General features: G+C 41.2%; 1 protein-coding gene across 2 annotated transcripts; it reads right to left on the bottom strand.

Moving 5' to 3' along the window:
* Window positions 1-652: 652 nt before the first annotated feature.
* On the bottom strand, window positions 653-18,183 carry ace (angiotensin I converting enzyme (peptidyl-dipeptidase A) 1). Of its 2 annotated transcripts, none has more exons than XM_070851274.1 (25): window positions 17,740-18,183; window positions 14,101-14,268; window positions 13,880-13,967; window positions 12,890-13,033; window positions 12,504-12,695; window positions 11,900-11,997; window positions 11,570-11,739; window positions 10,456-10,679; window positions 10,154-10,298; window positions 8,912-9,010; window positions 8,204-8,326; window positions 7,904-8,109; window positions 7,330-7,466; window positions 6,721-6,879; window positions 5,723-5,810; window positions 5,383-5,526; window positions 5,026-5,217; window positions 4,480-4,577; window positions 3,902-4,071; window positions 3,278-3,501; window positions 3,034-3,178; window positions 2,782-2,880; window positions 2,496-2,618; window positions 2,001-2,185; window positions 653-1,214 (listed from the first exon to the last, which is right to left on the bottom strand). In XM_070851274.1, exons 1-25 carry the CDS (start codon window positions 17,971-17,973, stop codon window positions 1,024-1,026), a joined length of 3,846 nt encoding a protein of 1,281 aa, XP_070707375.1. In that variant the 5' UTR covers window positions 17,974-18,183; the 3' UTR covers window positions 653-1,023. The 2 variants fall into 2 exon arrangements, with proteins under 2 accessions (XP_070707375.1, XP_070707376.1); XM_070851275.1 differs by having other exon boundaries at window positions 653-1,211.
* Window positions 18,184-18,382: the final 199 nt, after the last annotated feature.

The following is an 18,382-nucleotide window of genomic DNA, read 5'->3' as shown; positions in this document are numbered from 1 at the left end:
TATTATTTATTACACTTTCTTATGTTATTACAGTAAAGAACCTACCCAGATATCTTTGTAAGATATCACATACAGGGAGTCATGACACTGGATTGAATCATACGTGATGTTATATATTTGTCTGGAGACCTCTAGCACAGGTAGCTTCGTCATAAAATGTAAATAGTGACAAGTAACGTTGGTTTAATGGACTATTTGAATGAATGCATATGTCATTGGCCTCTATTGTTTCACTGTCCCAAAGCTTTGTATCTTTTGTATGAGACAGTAAGCCGACACTTGGATTGTTTCCAAGATATTGTGGCCCCCATTGAGGTCAACCTGCAGCACTGACAATAGACTGTACCAGGAGAAGGCAGTCATTGAACGGTCTCTGATGGGACTGCGTGTTGCATTACCACTGTAGCCCCTGTTACCTGAGAACCCGCAGGTTGTGACTGTGGCTGCTACAGAGGCTGCATTGACTCTGTGAGCAAAGAGGGAAGGGCTGAAAACAATGCACGAACTTTGTTTTTTTTGTGGTGGTGTTGTTCTTTACTGTGCAGTTTCAGTGTAATTAAACTGTTTGTAACAACTTGCAGTTATTTACTTCATCATCATTCTGTGTCTTCCATACTACTCTCTCATCTTTCTTTAACAAACAGGCAGAATAGATATTCATTGTCTTTATTATAGAAATGCAGAGGATCCAACAAATAAGAAACAAACTCAAATATTCAAAAATGCTTACACAATTAATGACATTTACAAACATTCATTTAAAACATTTCCTCCCTAAACATTCAAATATTGCAAATAAATTACAAAGTTGTAATATTTTTTTGCATAGGCAAAACATAATTTGACTCAAAGAGTATAGAATAAATATGCAAGACTAGACAGGGAGGCAGACAAAAAAAGAAAAGCAAATTTGATCAGATGTGCTGTACAGTACACAAAAACACTGATGTTCACATTGAGGTTGGCACTGTGCTAGCTACAGTAAGTCAGGCCTCACTTCAGCCCAGCTGCCATCACCGATGACTAGTCCTTCTGCTTGAGCTCCATCGTTGATAAGGACTTCTCAGGTTTTTTTGACTTCCTGTACTTGTAGGCCAATAGGATGGTGGCCACCAAGAGGATCAGACCAGCGACCAACAGGATCCACTGGCCAGCTATGGCAGCTGAGCCGTCCACACTCATACCCAGGAAGTCCACTTTACTAGTTCCAGCTGCTGGATACATAAAAAGTACAATGCCAGACTGATTATCTGTCACTCTCACAAGTAGAAAAATTAAACAAGATATTACTTTTCCTGCCAACAGACGGCGCACATCAACATGCCTGAATCTGTAAACTGCTGCAGTTATTACATCTGTTGCAGATCAGTTATCCAAGTTGGACCGGACAGATCTCAAAGCGCTGGCTATGCAGCTGTGTAACTGGGTAATATTCAGGACATTTGGATGTTTCATATCAGTGACACTGCTGCTAACACTGTGTTGTTAGCAAAAACTCTCACAAAACGTGTCTTCGAATTTCAGTATCGGTATTAAGGCCAAATAATAGCAATCAAGAACATGTGAGACGGGTAATAATTACTTAGAAAGGAACAAAATCACTATCTTTTTCCTTGATCCTCTTCTTTCCACACCCAATTAATCAGTTTTGCATTTAAATTTTGCATTCCTCTCTTGCGTGACAACAGCTGTGTTCTCTTTTCCCCACTATCTCTCCCTGGCTCTGAGTCTCATCAATCTAATTTGTACACATCCTTTCAGCAGGATCTCATCAGTAAAACAAGAGGGGAAGGAGATTGATTTCACTGTAAGCCGCAGCAGGAGCAAAACAAAATTAATGCCTCTGTGTGTTTTTTTTCTGGGAAGGAGTTCAAAAAACATTTGGCTTCAAGATTGGAAAACTTATTTCTAGGGAATAGGCTTACCTACATGCATGCGCTTATATTTATATTTCTGTGTAAACATCAAAGTATGTGGCTTCCTGAATGTGTTGAACATACTTGGCGGTTTCCAGTCGTACTCAGGCCACCCGCGTATCTCATTGTTCTTGTTGTTCTCCTCCTCCAGCCAGTTAATGAGAGGTTTGAAGTACTGCATGAGTGGCTGGGCACTCATTTTGGGCTGGCCGGTGATCATGGCCATCGCCTCGGGCCAGGGCTTACTGAAGCCCAGCTTCATCACATCACTGCAAACAACAACACAGAGAGGAGGGTCAGAGGAGATGAGGATCAGTAGCAGGAGTGTGTTCTAGAGATTAATACACACATGGTGTGAAGCATGTTTTCACCAGCTGCCTGCACTTAAAACTCTAATCTCTTATTTCCAGCCTGTGTGTACATACATGAAATCCATTTTCTAAAGGTTGAGAGAGTTGAGATTTGAATCTAATCATATTTATATATGATATCTTTTGTAGAGACACTAGTGAGTCAATGTCATTCTCTAACAAATTTCAATATGGGTGGGCACCGGTGTGTGTTAATGTGTGTACTAACCCCATCAGCTTCCCAGCTTCTTTAGATTGGTAGATATCACAGGTATGTAGAGGCCCAGTATGCTTGGCAGCATCACACAGAGCTTTGTGGAACTGAAACTGTATGATGAAGCTAACAAAGTACCTGTGGAGGCAGAAACCAGAGAAACACTAAACAATCAATTGTTCACGGTGGTTGATTTGTTTGAGCCATGTGAGTAAAAGCACATTATGTTCTACAGTGTATTTATCTTATCTGGCCTGAATTTACTGGAGTTGCTGAAGCTGTTATCAATCCATCAATTTACCTGACGTAGGGCACGTTAGCAGGGATGTGGAACTTTGCACCAGGGTCGAAGTCATCCTCAGTGCGGGTTACAGGTGGACACAGTCCCTGGTACTTCATTCTGCAGTACAGAGAAAATTATTATCTCTTTATCTCTGAAGTAAATCAATTATTACACAATCAATCTGTCACTTACTGATTAACTTTATCTAATAACTAATAAAAGATAATAAGCGCTGCACTTCATAATTGTGAAAATGCTGGTGAAGCTTACCTAAGGTTCCACCATTCTTTGTTGTACTCAGTTGGTGGGATACGTCCGTCAAATACCTTCCATCTCCACTGATCCATCAGGTAGCCAAAGGGTAGGAAGGCGATCTTGTCGAGCGCCATGCTCATCAGGAAGTTGATGTCACTCTCTAGAGGGGACAGAAACACAAAATCATGAGCTGAACACTGCGCTATAACATCACATGCTTTAACAGAGCGACACAGCACTCATGGTCGTGGCCACTCACCGTTGTTGTTCTCAACTTTGTCCAGGAGGCCGATGCTCTGCAGGTGTTTGGGTGTGGCCACAGACAGGGCTAGCACATCACCGATGGCCTCGTGGAAGCCAGGGTTTGCTCCATCGCGGAAGGACACAGGCTGGTCTTTGTACTGCAGGAAGTACTGGACGTGGCCCATCTCGTGGTGCACTGTGATCAGGTCATCCATAGTCACGACAGTGCACTGTTTGATCCTGGACACACAAACAATGACATAATTACAAAACAAAGAAGCTTTACATATTACATTGTCATGGCTGAAAATTTGTTAGGGAAGTCTGAACCTCATGTGGAACTGATGGCACAGAAACTTAAGACATTGTATATTATATACATGTTACTTATTCCCCTTTTTGTCTCATCCCATTTACTGAATTCAATTTGGAGCTTTTTAGAGATGTTATTGATAGTTTCTGATGCTGCATGGAAGTGCTTGTGTGTGACTGGCTATATTCATTTTGAGTCTATTTTGAGAGTGGATCACTGTTTCTGCATTAAATTTATAAAAAAAAAAAAAAAAGACCACCATGCTGACAAAGCACTGATGACAGCCTACCAATCAGTCAAGTTCAGATGTTTTTTTTTTTTTTTTACCTGAAGTCTTTTCGGTTATAGAAGTCCCATGCAGAGGCGTGGCACACCACCTCACGTCCGTCTGGCTTCATCAGCATGGATTTCTCCCAGAACTCTCTTGGCATTGGCAGCAGACCCAGGGAGGTGAAAAATTTGTCGGACTCCTGGAACATTCTGACGGCGTTCCAGCCCTGCATGGGAAATGAAGAGTATCAATGAAAACGTGGATGTATATGTAAACATATGCAACAGTTTTGCAGGCAGTGAGATATTCAACATTTGAAAAGAGCAACAGCTATGTTTAGAGATTACATGACTGCACAAAGTGTAGGATAGGAGGAAACATGCTGGATTCCTTCCAAGATATGTATACAGCATGTTATTTTTAATCATGTCAGTTATGGATGATGATAAAATCATCTATAGTTATCCACAGCTTGATCCTCCACTTTGGACTGCACCCAAGTCTTATTTCACTGAAACAAACTGTTCCTTGACCTCTAAAGCTGCATGGGACGTGGTGGAAGAGTGTGTGTCAGTGTGTGTTCATGTGTGCAGCAGCGATCGTTATGTAACAGCTGCTTCATGTGTTTAGTCACCTGTGCCACCATAGCTGGAGTGGCATCAACCTGCGTGGCATGTGGGTAGGGCATGGCCAAATCCATTATGCCAGACCACGTCTGTGCCCACATGTTGCCTGGAAGGACAGAAGACAGCATTCATATATCATATTTCTATGTATAAAAGGAGGGGACAGGTCGTCCTCTGCTCCGGCCCGTGTCAAAAAAAGAGGGATTTGTGTCTGTGAGTCAGTCCAATCCCTAACTGTGTGGAACTGTCACACACAATCTCGCGCTTGATGCCTCTGAAAGCAAATTAAATCCCGTCTAAATCCAAATTTATCTTCAGCCCATGAAAGAATATCAGTGGGGTATGCTTACACACAAAAGGAGAGTCTGGGCTAGAGTGTTAGAATCCTTTAAATTCCATAGTGAAATACTGACTGAAGTTTGGCTTTGGCCTGCGAGCTTAGCCTCAACTCCTTAAAGTCTCGTTAAATCAAAACAACATTTCTGAAGACAGTTAAAAGTCCCGAATATTGTACTTAAATACAGCCATTATGAAAGGTTCTTCTTGTTGCTCACCCAGCAAATGAGCAGGAATGGGTCCCTTCAGGTTGATGTGCTCGGAGCCGTACTTTTTGTACAGAGCCCTGCGAACATAGGCGTGCACATTAAGATAGAGGGGCTCCAGCTCCTTCCACAGAGCCTCCAGGTCTTCCTCAAAGGTAGGGGTCTCATACAGGGAGCGCCAGAAAGCCCCATTGTCGGAGTGACCTACACACAGAACCAGTGATAAAAAACATACTCATTAGTGAGGTGCACTTTCTAAGTCTGTAATGCAGGCGGTGCAGTCTCATCAGAGTAACTTCAGACCAATTCTAAAACGGCTCTCAAGGAGAATTTCGAGGTGGATGTCACATTACTCCTTTAAGGTCATACCATTGAGTGTGGCAGCTTTGTTGGCCAGTTCAACATATCTTTTGTAATCCTGGCGAAGGACTTTGCCAGCAGCATCTCGCCATCCTTTCCAGGCAAACAACAATTCATCATAGTCCCTGGAGGTTGCCATGATCTTCTGGAGATCTGAAAAACAGCACATTCACTAACTTTTACCTGTTTTATACTGTGCGAGGCAACAGAGTCATCAGATCTTTTCAGGTCTTCTCAGGTGTTACATTTTTCTTCTTTATATGCTGCATTTACTTCATTATTCATTATATATATATATATTTTAGCCATACTCATCATTACAGGATTGGGATATATTCTATAGTTTCACCTGGATCCAGTGGATGGCACTGCCCATTGTCCTTGCAAACCTTAGCCACACTGTACTTGGTCTCCATGTTGGATAGGAGAGTGTTGTACTGAAAAGTTAGAGACATACAGCGAGCATTAGATCCCACATCAACAAGTATTCTGTTTTAAAATTTGGTAAACAAATGTGTCAGCTTTCTAAACGGTGCTCAAGCGGAGGGAAGAGGCTATGAGCACATAAGAGGAACTTGTGTTTGTTTGCAAAAGTCTTGAGCTAGCCGATACTTGTTTGACAAATGTATTCCTTTATGCACAGCTCTTGGAACTCTGCGTTGGACCCAAACAACACTAGAATTTCCAAAAAGCATAACACACAAGCAAACAAATCCCTGCCGGCTGGCTCTTGGTAATGCAAGTTGCTGCTCCCAAGCAGGAAAACAGGTTTAAAAGCAAATAATCTGTTCACTTGTTACTGTGTGTTATTGATCTTAAATTCTAAAATTATTCAGAGAAAAAGTATTGAAAAGGTTGGAAACTGTTCTCATGACCTCTGTAGTTGGTAAATAATGCTTATCATATGAGTGAAGTTTTGCCTGTGTACACTGCAGGTATCTCATCTTATGAGTTTATCATATAAGACATCTGGCATATGTCCACTGTGTGTTATATTTTGATGGGAAACAGCAGGAATTTCATGCATGCTAATGTTGAGAGTAAGGAAGCTTAGTGCTTTTATTCTGTGTGTCAGCCCAGAATAGGCTGCATATAAAGATATATACTGATGCACACACATATATATTTTTATACAGGCAATCATTGTGGTAGTGTCTTCTCTGCATCCCTGGTGCATGCACATTGATGTGTATTTATTATTGGAAATTGCTTTTCTGTATCTGGTTTTCTGTCTGTTGTCTGGAAAGAACTGACCATTTCCCACTGTGATTTAACTCAACCAATAAAACTATTTCTGCCTCCGGAGCAGCTCTGTCTTGAAGAAGTATTTGGAAATTTCCTTCACACCTCTTGCAGTTCTGCCGAGGGCAGAGCAGCCCTCTCAATATCGCTGAGCTTTTTCATGATGCGTTTGACGGAGCTGTCCTGGAAGTCAGTGGTGTCGTACTGACGGGCCCTCTGTCCATACTTCAGCGTGTGGGCTGACATCTCCAGGTTTGCCACAAGCTACAGAGGAATAATGAATACTCTTTAATTTTTCTATTTTCACATTATATTTCAGTGGAAGATGGATGGAAGGATGGATGGAAGGATGGAAGGATGGGAGGATGGAAGGATGGATGGATGGATGGAAGGATGGAAGGATGGAAGGATGGGAGGATGGAAGGATGGATGGATGGATGGATGGATGGATGGATGGATGGATGGATGGATAAAAATGCACACACAGGCACATAGGTTATAGAAACATGCAAACATGCACATGAGTTGATTAGTCACTCATTGACTCAATCAATTATGGATTCATTGACACATTTTTGATTGAGCAACCATTTTATTGATTCCCTGAGTTAATGCACAAAATCAACGAGAGTACTTCACATTTGATTGATGACAGATTAGGCTTGAGCAGTGTTAAGGTGATCACAGTGGAGTCGGTCAATCAGAGGGTCTCACCATCGCCTCCTTATTGTCTTCATTGATGTCGGTGTTGTACTTCCAGGAGGCTTCAGTGTAGGCGTTCCACACCACCTCGGCCGTGCTGTTATACTCATCCAGAAATTTCATCGCATCAAGCTCATCTGTGTTCTTGTCTGGGTAAACAAGGTGAGGGGTGGGTCAGCTGAAATAAGACTGAAAAACACTATCACACAAATTACAATGTGTGAATTGCAGTGATACAGTGATTCACCACAGGCTTTTTTGAAATGGAAAAGAAAACTCTATATTCTTATATTCATGTGCTTGTAGAGCAAATCTTGGACCAGGCTGATAGTTGTTTATAACTATGGCAAAAACAGTTAGCACCACTGCACCAGATCTAATCCATCCTGCACAGCCACCATTTCTTTGTTACACTCTAAAGAAAAGAAACTACACTTTCTTACATGCTGATTATTCTAGCTCCAGATAATATTCCTCTCCAGATAAGGTCAATGTATTTCATCTTCTCTTATTCTGCTATTTATAACATTCATTTGGATCATTTGATCATTCATTTTTCCTTGCTGTGCTTCAAGTCCTCTCTTACCAATATCCTCAGGGTAGCCCTCTGGGATGGGTGGGACCCAGTCGAAGTCAGGCCACCCCAAGACCTCATTGACATTTTGCTTTTCCAGCCACTTAATAATGGGGTCAAAGTATCTTATCAGTGAGCTGGCACTCATCTTGTTGGTTTCTATAGCGTCCTGGAGCACCTCAGGCCAAGGTCTGGAGGAGCCATCCTGAAGGATTTTCCTGGAGGAGGGAGGATGAAATCGTATGACACCTTCACTGCTTCCTCCAACCATTATTCTATGTTCTGCATAATGAGCTAGATCAGATCACTTACTTTAAAATTTGACCTGCTTCTTTGGAGTGGTAAATGTCACATGTGTGCAAGGGACCAGTGTGTTTAGCTGCCTCGCACAGTTTTTCATGAAGCTGGAACTGCAGGATGAAGCTGACAAAATACCTGCAGGAGAAAGAATTGCTGTCACCACACACAACACACAAAAGCTTTAAAAGCAGGTGATGTCATATATGGTAGGTTAAAAAGAACTGATTAAAAGTTGCTACAATTAAGGAAATATATCGAAATTAAATTGGTTTTATTTTCTCTAGTTTGGTAAATATATTTTCTATACTTAAATACGCTGCTTAAAATACTACAAAACTGAAACTGACCCCCAAGTTTAGATGATTAGATGCTGTAAGCATGTTTTTCAGTCCCCACTAAACAACATGTTCCCTTTCCTCTGCAGCAAGCTTCCTGCTATTGTGGTTTTAAACCACACTCAAGTGCCAGAAATTCACTTATGGTTATAGAACACAATGCCTTAATCCCCAGATCATTAGCATGCCTACCTTATTCACATATTTCCCTGGTGCCCCACACTCATTGATGCTGGTCACAATTTATGGATCTTAAAACTGTAAAGCTTTTATATGTTTAGTAAAAATGATAATATCAATAGCCCAAGCTGATCGCCTTTATTTTATCTTATCACACTCTGTGTGTAAATCATTACATAGCGGTGGGGCTGGAACAGGGTGCTACCTGATGTATGGTGTGTTTCCTGGGATGTGGTATTTTGCTCCCGGATCAAAGTGCTCCTCTGTGCGCCTGGTGGGTGGGCAGATGCCTTGATATTTTGTCCTTTAAAATAAATGAGAAATGGATTTACACCAAAATGACATTGGTTACGTAACCAAGACATGAGCTCTGGAAAGCTATTTAGCCTGGTATAACATTTTTTGTGTCCATTAAATGTTGCCCCTTTTCCAGCAATAAGTCACTTCACACACACACACTCACACACACACACACACAGACACAGACACACACACACATAAGTGAAGTTTCAGTGCCAGCCAGTATAATTACAGCTTTCTACTGTTACTTCAGAGCAGCTTGACTGAATCTGTTTGGGACTATTTTGCTGACTCTGACTAAGTTCTGCTATAACAGTTTTTTTTCATAACAATGCTAAATGACATTCTGCAGTAGGCTGCTATTTTCAGCACAATTTGATATTTTTATTGATATCTGATATTTGTGAGCCAAATATCAGGAGGTGGTAGTGACCAAAAACGAGGTAAAAGAAATGAATATCAGGCTTTCATTCATCAGGTGAAGTGAGATATGAGAATGCTAATGCTAATAATCTATAAACTGCTGGCTGTGTAAATGAGAAAAATTCACCATATCAACTTAAAAGGTGATGATATGTCAATGCAGTGTTTACCAGTGGTTGCTGCTGCCCCCAAGCGATCAAAAATAAACAAACAAATAAATAAATCTGTTGCCGGTTTGAGTCATTTTCTCAACATGTCTGAAGATTCAAACGAGGAAATACTGTTAGCAGGTTAACTTAGCTAAGCACAAGGACTGGAAACAGTGGAAAACTTCCATTGTTCAAAGGCAGTACTGTCCTGAGTTGTATCCAGAATCATTCACTTATTCACTTTGAGGGTATCATACTACCAGTATGACACCTACTAATGAGTGATTACAGACACAGCCCTGGACTCTGGGAAGTTACACAGTTTGTTGTTTTTACACTTCTGTACAGATTAAACAAACCAGATACAGCGTGTTAATTAGTGAGCTGTGGAGTCGCTAGTAGGTGGATTTTGTCACCTTCGGACAGAGCCATGCTGGCTGTTTCCCTTTTCCAGTTTTTGGGCTAAACTAAGCTACCCAACAAATAGCAGTGGCTTCATATTTACTGCACATTCTCTGCAAGAAACCTAGATGAGAAATATCTTGTAGGTATTATGCCTGAGTATATGAGCTTACCTGAGGTACCACCAGTCAGAGTTGTACTTTTCTGGAGGTGTCTTTCCATTGAATACACCCCATCTCCACTGGTCAATGAGGTAGCCAAAGGGAAGGAAAGCAATCTTCTCCAGAGCCATCTTTAACAGGTAGTTGGTATCAGTTTCTGGAGAAACACAATGTAGCAAATCATTTTGTAAACATTTCATGATGAACAAGATATTTAAGAATTCATCTAATTGCCAAATACTGGCAATTCATCCGCATCTGTTCTGTGCATTGGATTTCATTTATGTCTGTTTTTTTTTTTTTTTTTTTTTTACCAATGTCAGAGGTCACAGATTCCAGCAGACCGATGCTTTGCAAATGTTTGGGTGTAGAAACGGAGAGTGACAAAACATCGCCAATAGCCTCGTGAAAACCAGGATTGGCTCCACGACGGTAACCCACAGGCTGGTCCTTGTACTGCAGGTAATACTGGACGTGCCCCATCTCATGGTGTACAGTAAAGAGCTGCTCCATCGTTACCGTGGTGCACTGCTTGATCCTAAACAGGATGAAACATCAGTAGATTGATTAATGACATCATATTTTCAGGTTTAGCAATCAGTGTATTAGGACTCTTTTCTGTTGAATATGCACAACACATATGAAACTGTGACAATAAAGTTCTGACTTTCAGAATAAATTTAAGTGTGTTTAATCTACACCCTATAAACCTTTTAGACCTCCATAAGAGTAAAAAAAAGAGATTTATGAGTCCTCCACTGCTCAAACTATGGATGTAAAGATCCACCCATAAAACTCAAAGTTAGCACTTAAACAATATTATCTGCATTTACATGCAGCCTATGATTGAGATCAGTTTAAAAGGTCAACTAGAATAAAAATGCTCCAAATATACACCTCAGTTGGAATAAACAGGCCCAAACTGATTGAAATTTCAATCAGCTACTGAGGGGTAGTTTAATAAACCAATCAAAAGCACAATTGGACCACGTAAACAATTTAATGTGATTACTTTCTGGCTGCACTCTTGCTGAGCATGCCCTCTATCTCGACAAAAATGCTTTGGGGATTTATGTGTTTCCACTTCCAAAAAAATGGCGTCTTTCAAGCTGAACTCGACCCCTACAGAGCTGTTTTTGATACAAACTCTTAACAAACTGAACATGATTGCATTCCTAGATACAAGCCCACGAACAAATGAACAAATGGATGTTTGATGAATAGATGCATGATGTGTTTATCACTTCTGCGCATGTCACACTCATGTAAACACCATATTCTGTTGTCAACAGTTGACCCAAAATCTTTCATCCTGAATCAGAGCAAAAACAATGTAAAACATGCAGTATTACTGTCCGCCAACCTCTCTGTTAATCAAGGGTTACTTTAACTCACTCACTAACTTGTAATTAAATTAATTCATTTTACCTGAAGTCTTTGCGGTTGTAGAAGTCCCAGGCGGATGCATGGCACACCACCTCTCGACCTTCAGGTTTCTCCAGCATGGATCCACTCCAGAACTCCTCAGGCATCTTCTCTAAACCCAGAGACGTGAAGAACTCCTCAGACACGCGAAACATGTGTGTGGCATTGTAGCCCTGTGAAGAGGAAACCGTCACGTAAGTCACAATTCAGCTCAGTGCTACCTGATAAAACTATGATCAGAGATTTATGATTTGTGGTGGCATTTTTCTGCTGGTGTGATCACTGTCTGTGAGACTTATAGAATGATATACATTTTTTTTCCCTTATACTTACTTGCTCAACCATTTCACCAGTCACATCCATGTTGGGTTTGTCAGGAAACGGGATCATCATACCATAAATATTGTTCCAAGTCTGGGCCCACATATTTCCTGAGGGCGAGGAGGAAAACACACTTAAGCACCAAATTCTAATGGGATCCTCCGGTCAGAGGCACCATAGGAAATATACCATTAACAGTGATCAGATAAAGCACACAAAACTACTTAACACAGTAATGTCTGCATCTTAATACTCCCTGGTATTGTCCCTGGTATGTGCTGACCTTGTGTTACATTTAGGGATTCAACTGTTTTAGATCAATTAAATGAATTCAACTTTGTTAAATACCTGTATTTGTTGAGCTATACCAACAACTATTTAATTCATAATCTCTCTCAGGTCGTCTCTTTTGTCTCTTTCTGAAACTACAAACTAACTCAGCAGTTTTTTTACTAAACTATTTTGATTTAATTAGTCAACTTTACCGTAAATTAATCTGGGACATGACTTCACCTTCTCCCAAATCATTTGGTAGTTTTTTATATCATGCAGGACTTTTTCATCGCTGTTGTCATCAGATAACATATGCAAGCACCATCAAAAGCTTGTGTTGTACCTAGAAGGTGGGCAGGGATCGGGCCTTTAAGGTTGATGTACTTGGGACCGTACTGCTTGTAGAGCTGGCGGCGCACAAAGGCATGCAGGTTCATGTAGAGGGGTTCAATGGTCCTGTAGAGTTGCTCTATATCCTGTTCAAACGTATCAGAGTCGTACCAAGAGCGCCAGTCAGCTCCAGTGTCGGCAAATCCTAAACAGGACAAAATGTTATTGTTCCCCTTCCCTGTTTCACTCTCGGTCTTGCTCTTTCCTTTCCTCAACCAGTCATTTCTACTGCGTTACTCTCTTTTTCTTTCATTACATCATTCTCATAAAACGAATAATTTATTTGGAGAATCGAGAACCTAGTGGTATCAAAGTCAAAGGTTAAAGGGAAGCTCTTACCATCAGCTCGAGAGGCTTTGTTGCTGAGGTCCACAAACCTGGGGTAGTACTGCCTGAGAGGTACACCAGATTCATTGTGCCAGCCCTCCCAGGCGAACAGCAGCTTCTTGTAGCTTCTGGAGGTGGCCATGATATCAGTGAGGTCTGCAAGATAAAATAACAATCAAAACACACCCTCAATCATACAGAAAAGGATGGAATATGAAGAAAAGCTGACATAATCTGGTTCGCAAACAAAAGAAATTAACCCAAAAGCTGGATGTTTTCCCTAAGGCATTCAGATGACTCTGTGCTCTCTCTGCAGGAAAATGCCAGAACAGAAGCATTATCCAAGAGATTAGCTTTGAGTTATGCCAACTCCATGACACTCTGAGCGTCATGTAAAACAACATTTGTTTTAAAAGTGCCTGAAAGAGGAAATAAAGGTGAAAGAAAGGAGAAAGTTGATGACCACAGAAGCTGGTTGAAACGGTAGAAAAAGACATTAGTGACAGTCTGTTTGTTATTTTAAACACACCATGTCTTCTGTGAAGGGATGTACCACATACTTTGAATAACCCTGTTCCACCGTAGTGTTTCCAAGATTAAAAAAAACAATTATCACTACATGGGCTCCACCCTAATAGCAGTAAATTGTCTTATTTATGTTTACAGGTATTGAAATAATAGTTTTTGCTCTCTTGCCGTACGGTGTGTGTTGGCAGGCATTTTTAACAGTTATTTTTGGCAGTTGTGGCTAAAACAAAGAGCCATTGTTCACAATTCATGCTGGCAACGTTAAAAGCAACTGACATGCTGTTTCCTATATCGCCTGATTATTTGAAATAATTTTGGCCATCCTGTTACTTTTCCAAGAGCAAATACGATTTCAACCACTTACAACTGTGCTTTGTTTCATATTCCTCAACAGTGCTCCATTCCAGCTCCTTCAAAATAACATCTATATCATATGGTTTATGCATTTTGAGCCTTTATTCTGTGTTTACTTACGGGGTTCCAGGCTCCAGCTTATGTTTGGCTGTGGATGCACCTTGGCGGTTGAATAGATATTGTCCATGGTGCTGAGAATTGTATTGTACTGGAGACAAGAAAAATAGATTGGATGTCAGTGTTTGATGTTCAAGAGATGTCAGCCCTGACACAGTGACAAAAACATAAGCACACAGACTCAAGTCAATTTTCCCATTAGAAAATATGAACCAGAAACAAACCTCCTGTCTTTCTATCTCGGGCAGGTTGGCAGCTCCAAGTACCATGATCTTGTCCATAAGTTTTGAGTCATACTTAGGGAGAGAGTTGAGCAATTTGCGAGAGAAGACCTGCTTGGCTTTTAATCCCCACGCTGAAGAGAAGGCCTGCTCTTCAAGGGATGCGTTTACCTAAAGACAAAAGGAGAAGGAAGTGAATGATTGAGCAAGTGATATATTGAATGTCTTAATTTCTTCAAGTACCCAGAACAGTGTAAAATTTAAAGGTCTGCCAAGACAGGCTAATGAATGTGTATCATCAGTCGTCTTTATGTCCTTCACGACCAAGTATGGAACACAGTGACGAAAAGGTTGTTTTTTCCTTGCAATATTGATGTGTGTCAGGAGAGGAAGGTGGGAAGCAATGATAACACTGGGACATGGATGTCTTTGTTGAGTGGTGCTTGAGGAACCACCAGCGGCTCAATGTGGCCAAGACAAAGAGGGAGGCTTATTGTTGACATTAAGAGAAGTAAGATGCAGATACAGGGGCAGGAGTGATTTGCAGGGCCTAATCTACAGGGAGCAACAAAACTGAGATAAATCTACTTTTCGAGGAAGCTCAGGCTTATTGATTATTATATTTAGTTTGTCATTACACATGCCATATTTTTTGTATTTTCGTCAGCATACAGCAAAAAGACACCAAGACAGACCATAAACTCTGTCTTGGTACCAACAGCTACATTTTCATACCAATATCTGATTTCTACCTATAAACAACTGTTGTACCTCATATAATATAGTGCTGACTTAATACTGCTATTATTGTTCAGATTGGGTTTTTTTGGAATGCGTTCTGCAATAACAGTGTTATGTTTTTATATATGATTTCTTTTTAGTCATGCTAATAGTGTGTATCGACAATAGTTTGGTTTCCTCAACAATCGCCAATATGGCCTCTCAGAGGCATGGCTGTACTCTCTTTTTATTCAACTCTGATACCTACAGCATGTTCCTCAAATACATATATTCATACAGTGGATGTCCTTACTTAATGTCAGGAGCTTTTCTTTATGGCACTCTGGAAGGTCATGGACAGACTATAGGCAATCCTGCTATATACTGACAGTGCTGGAGGAACAGTCAAGGCTGCTGCATGGATATAATATATGTGTTTTATATGACCCTATTTGAAATGATGAACTACAGCTGCATTGTTACAGCATGCAACTATATATACTGCTATACTGCCTATGTACTCCGCCTTTAATATTTTATTTGCCTGTTTTATTTGTGGTGCAATTTCCATGTTATGTTACGAAATGCAATTTTCACTGTAAACTGAGCTTGCTTGGTCACACTTGGGGAAACACACACAAACACTAATGTTGATGTCACCGCAGAACAATGACTTAATGCTCACAGGCTTGCTCAACACACATCCTGATAAAACAGAACAGTAGCTTCATTCCAGTAATGTTTTCATTAAAGTCTTTCTTATCTGTCTTTCTCCCAGCCTTCACTAAAACAACACATTGCAGGAGGGAAAACATGGTGACAGTGAGTTGAAGTATTAACTCTGACCTTTGTGCTCTTCCTCTCAATCTCTGTCTTTTCCTCAATCGTTTTTTCCAGCTTGCCATCATCCACCCATCCACCCAGATAATCACATTCTCAAAGAAACACGGCAAAGATAAGACTGAAATGCGTTTTTTTTTTTATTTTCTCTCCCTCAAGGTTAGTGTCATACATGTTGCAATCGCAATGTGTGTTGTACTGTAAGAATTACAGTAACTTCCCCATTAAGAAATCTTCATACTCATTTACCCTTTGAACACACAGAGCATTAGCTGTCTTGCACTTTGTTCTGCATTTCGTGCATAAAAGGGACCATGACACGAGGCTTATTATTATTATTTAAATCCAAAGAATTGAGAAAGAATTGAGTGAAATACCACATTGTCTGTGACTGTTAGCTTTTAAGGTAAATACATTCATGTTAGTATGTAGAGAATTATCTGAAGATATTTGCATCTGAAATAGTTAAACAAAATGCCTCCGAAATGGATTTATAGTATTTCACAATAAAAAAGAACAGTATATGTAATTCTTAAATTTCACATTCAAGTCAAGTGTGAAAAAGCTGGCAGTGTGCATTGAGATGAATGACTGAGCCTCAGGTCTAATTGTGACACTTGAAGGCAGCTGGTGTTTCATTCTGGAGCTCAAAGGACATCAGTCATTGATATTCACTCTTATCGGTTTATTTTCAGCATGATTATAAGCTTGTGAGCTGATCCTGACTCTGTTTGATCCTCTATGCGTCTAACCTGAGCCTCATTTGCACCAAACCAAATCACCCTCATCTATGAAGCTGTGAGTGTGTGTGTGTGTGTGTGTGTGTGTGTGTGTGTGTGTGTGTGTGTGTGCATTTGCATGTTTGCTGCGTGTGCATGAGCAGAGTGTACATGTTGAAGCCTAATCTAATCTGCTAGTTTACTGGTGATGTAATGGACTTTCGGTGAAGCATAAGTGGCATGCCAGCATTAGAAAATCTCTCTGTCAGGCTGGATTGCCATGCTCCCCCTGGCTGCCAGATCAGATGGAGCTCAGTGCTCTGATCCACTTTGATCCCATCTTTGAACTGAAAAATCGTGCTCGTGCATGGCAACTGAGAGCGTGCTCATCCATCACCTTACATCCTGGACACGTTCTGGAGAGCAGAACACATACTGCAGCCTGACCCTGTTGACACTGGTGCGGTGGGGGCCACATCTACACCTGTTCAGTGTGTGAGGAGACCAGTGTTCAAAGCCTGGATAGTGTACTGAAATCCTGTTGTGACAGCTGTCCAAGCACACAGAGAAAAAAAAAACAGAGGCTTTTCCCTGAGGTTGGACAATTATTGCTATCATGAGTTTGTATATGGCTGAGTTTGTATTGTTCACACGCATTCATGAATATGGGTTTGTTGCCTGAAGGTAAAGTAAATACTCTTTCACACCTCTACAGTTTCATTGGCTCCTGCAAGCTGCTGGTGGGCTGTACTTTCCTCCTGCTTTATTGTCGGTATCTTCTCTGTCTTCAACGGTTATGCTATCGGGCATATGGTGAGATGAAACTCTAAAATTATTGAAATCTGCCTGTCTCATGACTTGCGTTTGAAAAGCCCCAAGCTAAAGGTGAGGCATTTTATTGGCTGCAAAGATTGCTACATTTGGCCAGTGTGTGTAAAACCGCATCCTGTAGTGGGTGCGTCCATGTGGAGAAACTGTATTAGCCAGAAAATATGAACCAGACAGTTGAACAAATAAATAGCCAACATAATAGCATGCAAGACCCCCTAGAAATGTATTCAAAACTTGAAGACGCTCGCACAGCATGAATTCAAATCTGTTTTATATTTCCAGTAAAACACAAGCTGAGTTGGCTGCGTTGGGAGGAAACTGAGCATGTATTTCTGGAGAGAGATGAATAGGGGTGATCTCCAAGTCAAGCAGGGCTCAGCTCACAGAAACCCTTGACCATGCATGCATTTATGTGGACGAGGTGCCAGTACTGGCAAGAACTGATCTACACCGGCCAAATTCATACCAGTGTGAGGTAATGGTTCAACTTACATGACACCTTCTAAGCTCAAGACTCCAGGAGTTGTCCTACCTGAAGCTTAGAGTTGTGTTCAGTTATGTTGGTGTTGTAGTTCCAGCTGGCAGAGACGCTGTAGAAAAGCACCTCCTCAGCAGTGCTGTTGTAGTCACTGAGGAACCTTTGCGCGTCTTCCGTGGTGTTTGCATATTCCCCTGGCATCCACTCTACTGGCAAAGCATCAGAGAGTCCCAAGACTGGCAGCAGCAGCAGGACTGTCCACAGAAACCTGTCCACTCCAGTGGCCATAGCTATTCTCCGAGAGAAAAACACGGGTGGAGGAAAAAACTAAGTGAAAGACTTGGAGCTAAAAATACTCTTGCTCCAATGAAGTGAGAGTACACCTTCACCCTGGAGCTGTTGTCTCATCCACTCCTTCAGTGCTCTCCTCTCCAGCCTGGCTGCTGGTGAAATGCACAAAAGCCACGACGAGCTTCCTTTAAAGTGCCAGTTTAACCCAGCCCACACTTGTCTGCAGCCTTCCCTCTTACCACTTCACAGCACTGGACATATTCCCCCCCTAATTTCCTCCCTTACTACTATCTTTCCCCCTCCCTTCTCTCTACTTTACCAGCCCACCAGGGTTTAGATGGTTGGCAGTATCTTTGATGAGATCCAAGTTCCTGTAACTGTAGAAGATGAGAAATATGACATGACA

The sequence above is a fragment of the Pempheris klunzingeri genome, chromosome 20 (genome assembly GCF_042242105.1).
Source record: "Pempheris klunzingeri isolate RE-2024b chromosome 20, fPemKlu1.hap1, whole genome shotgun sequence".
In the NCBI taxonomy this organism is placed as follows: Eukaryota; Metazoa; Chordata; class Actinopteri; order Acropomatiformes; family Pempheridae; genus Pempheris; species Pempheris klunzingeri.
The sequence above is the reverse complement of the archived record's forward strand: the minus strand, read 5'-3'. Positions and strand labels throughout refer to the sequence as shown.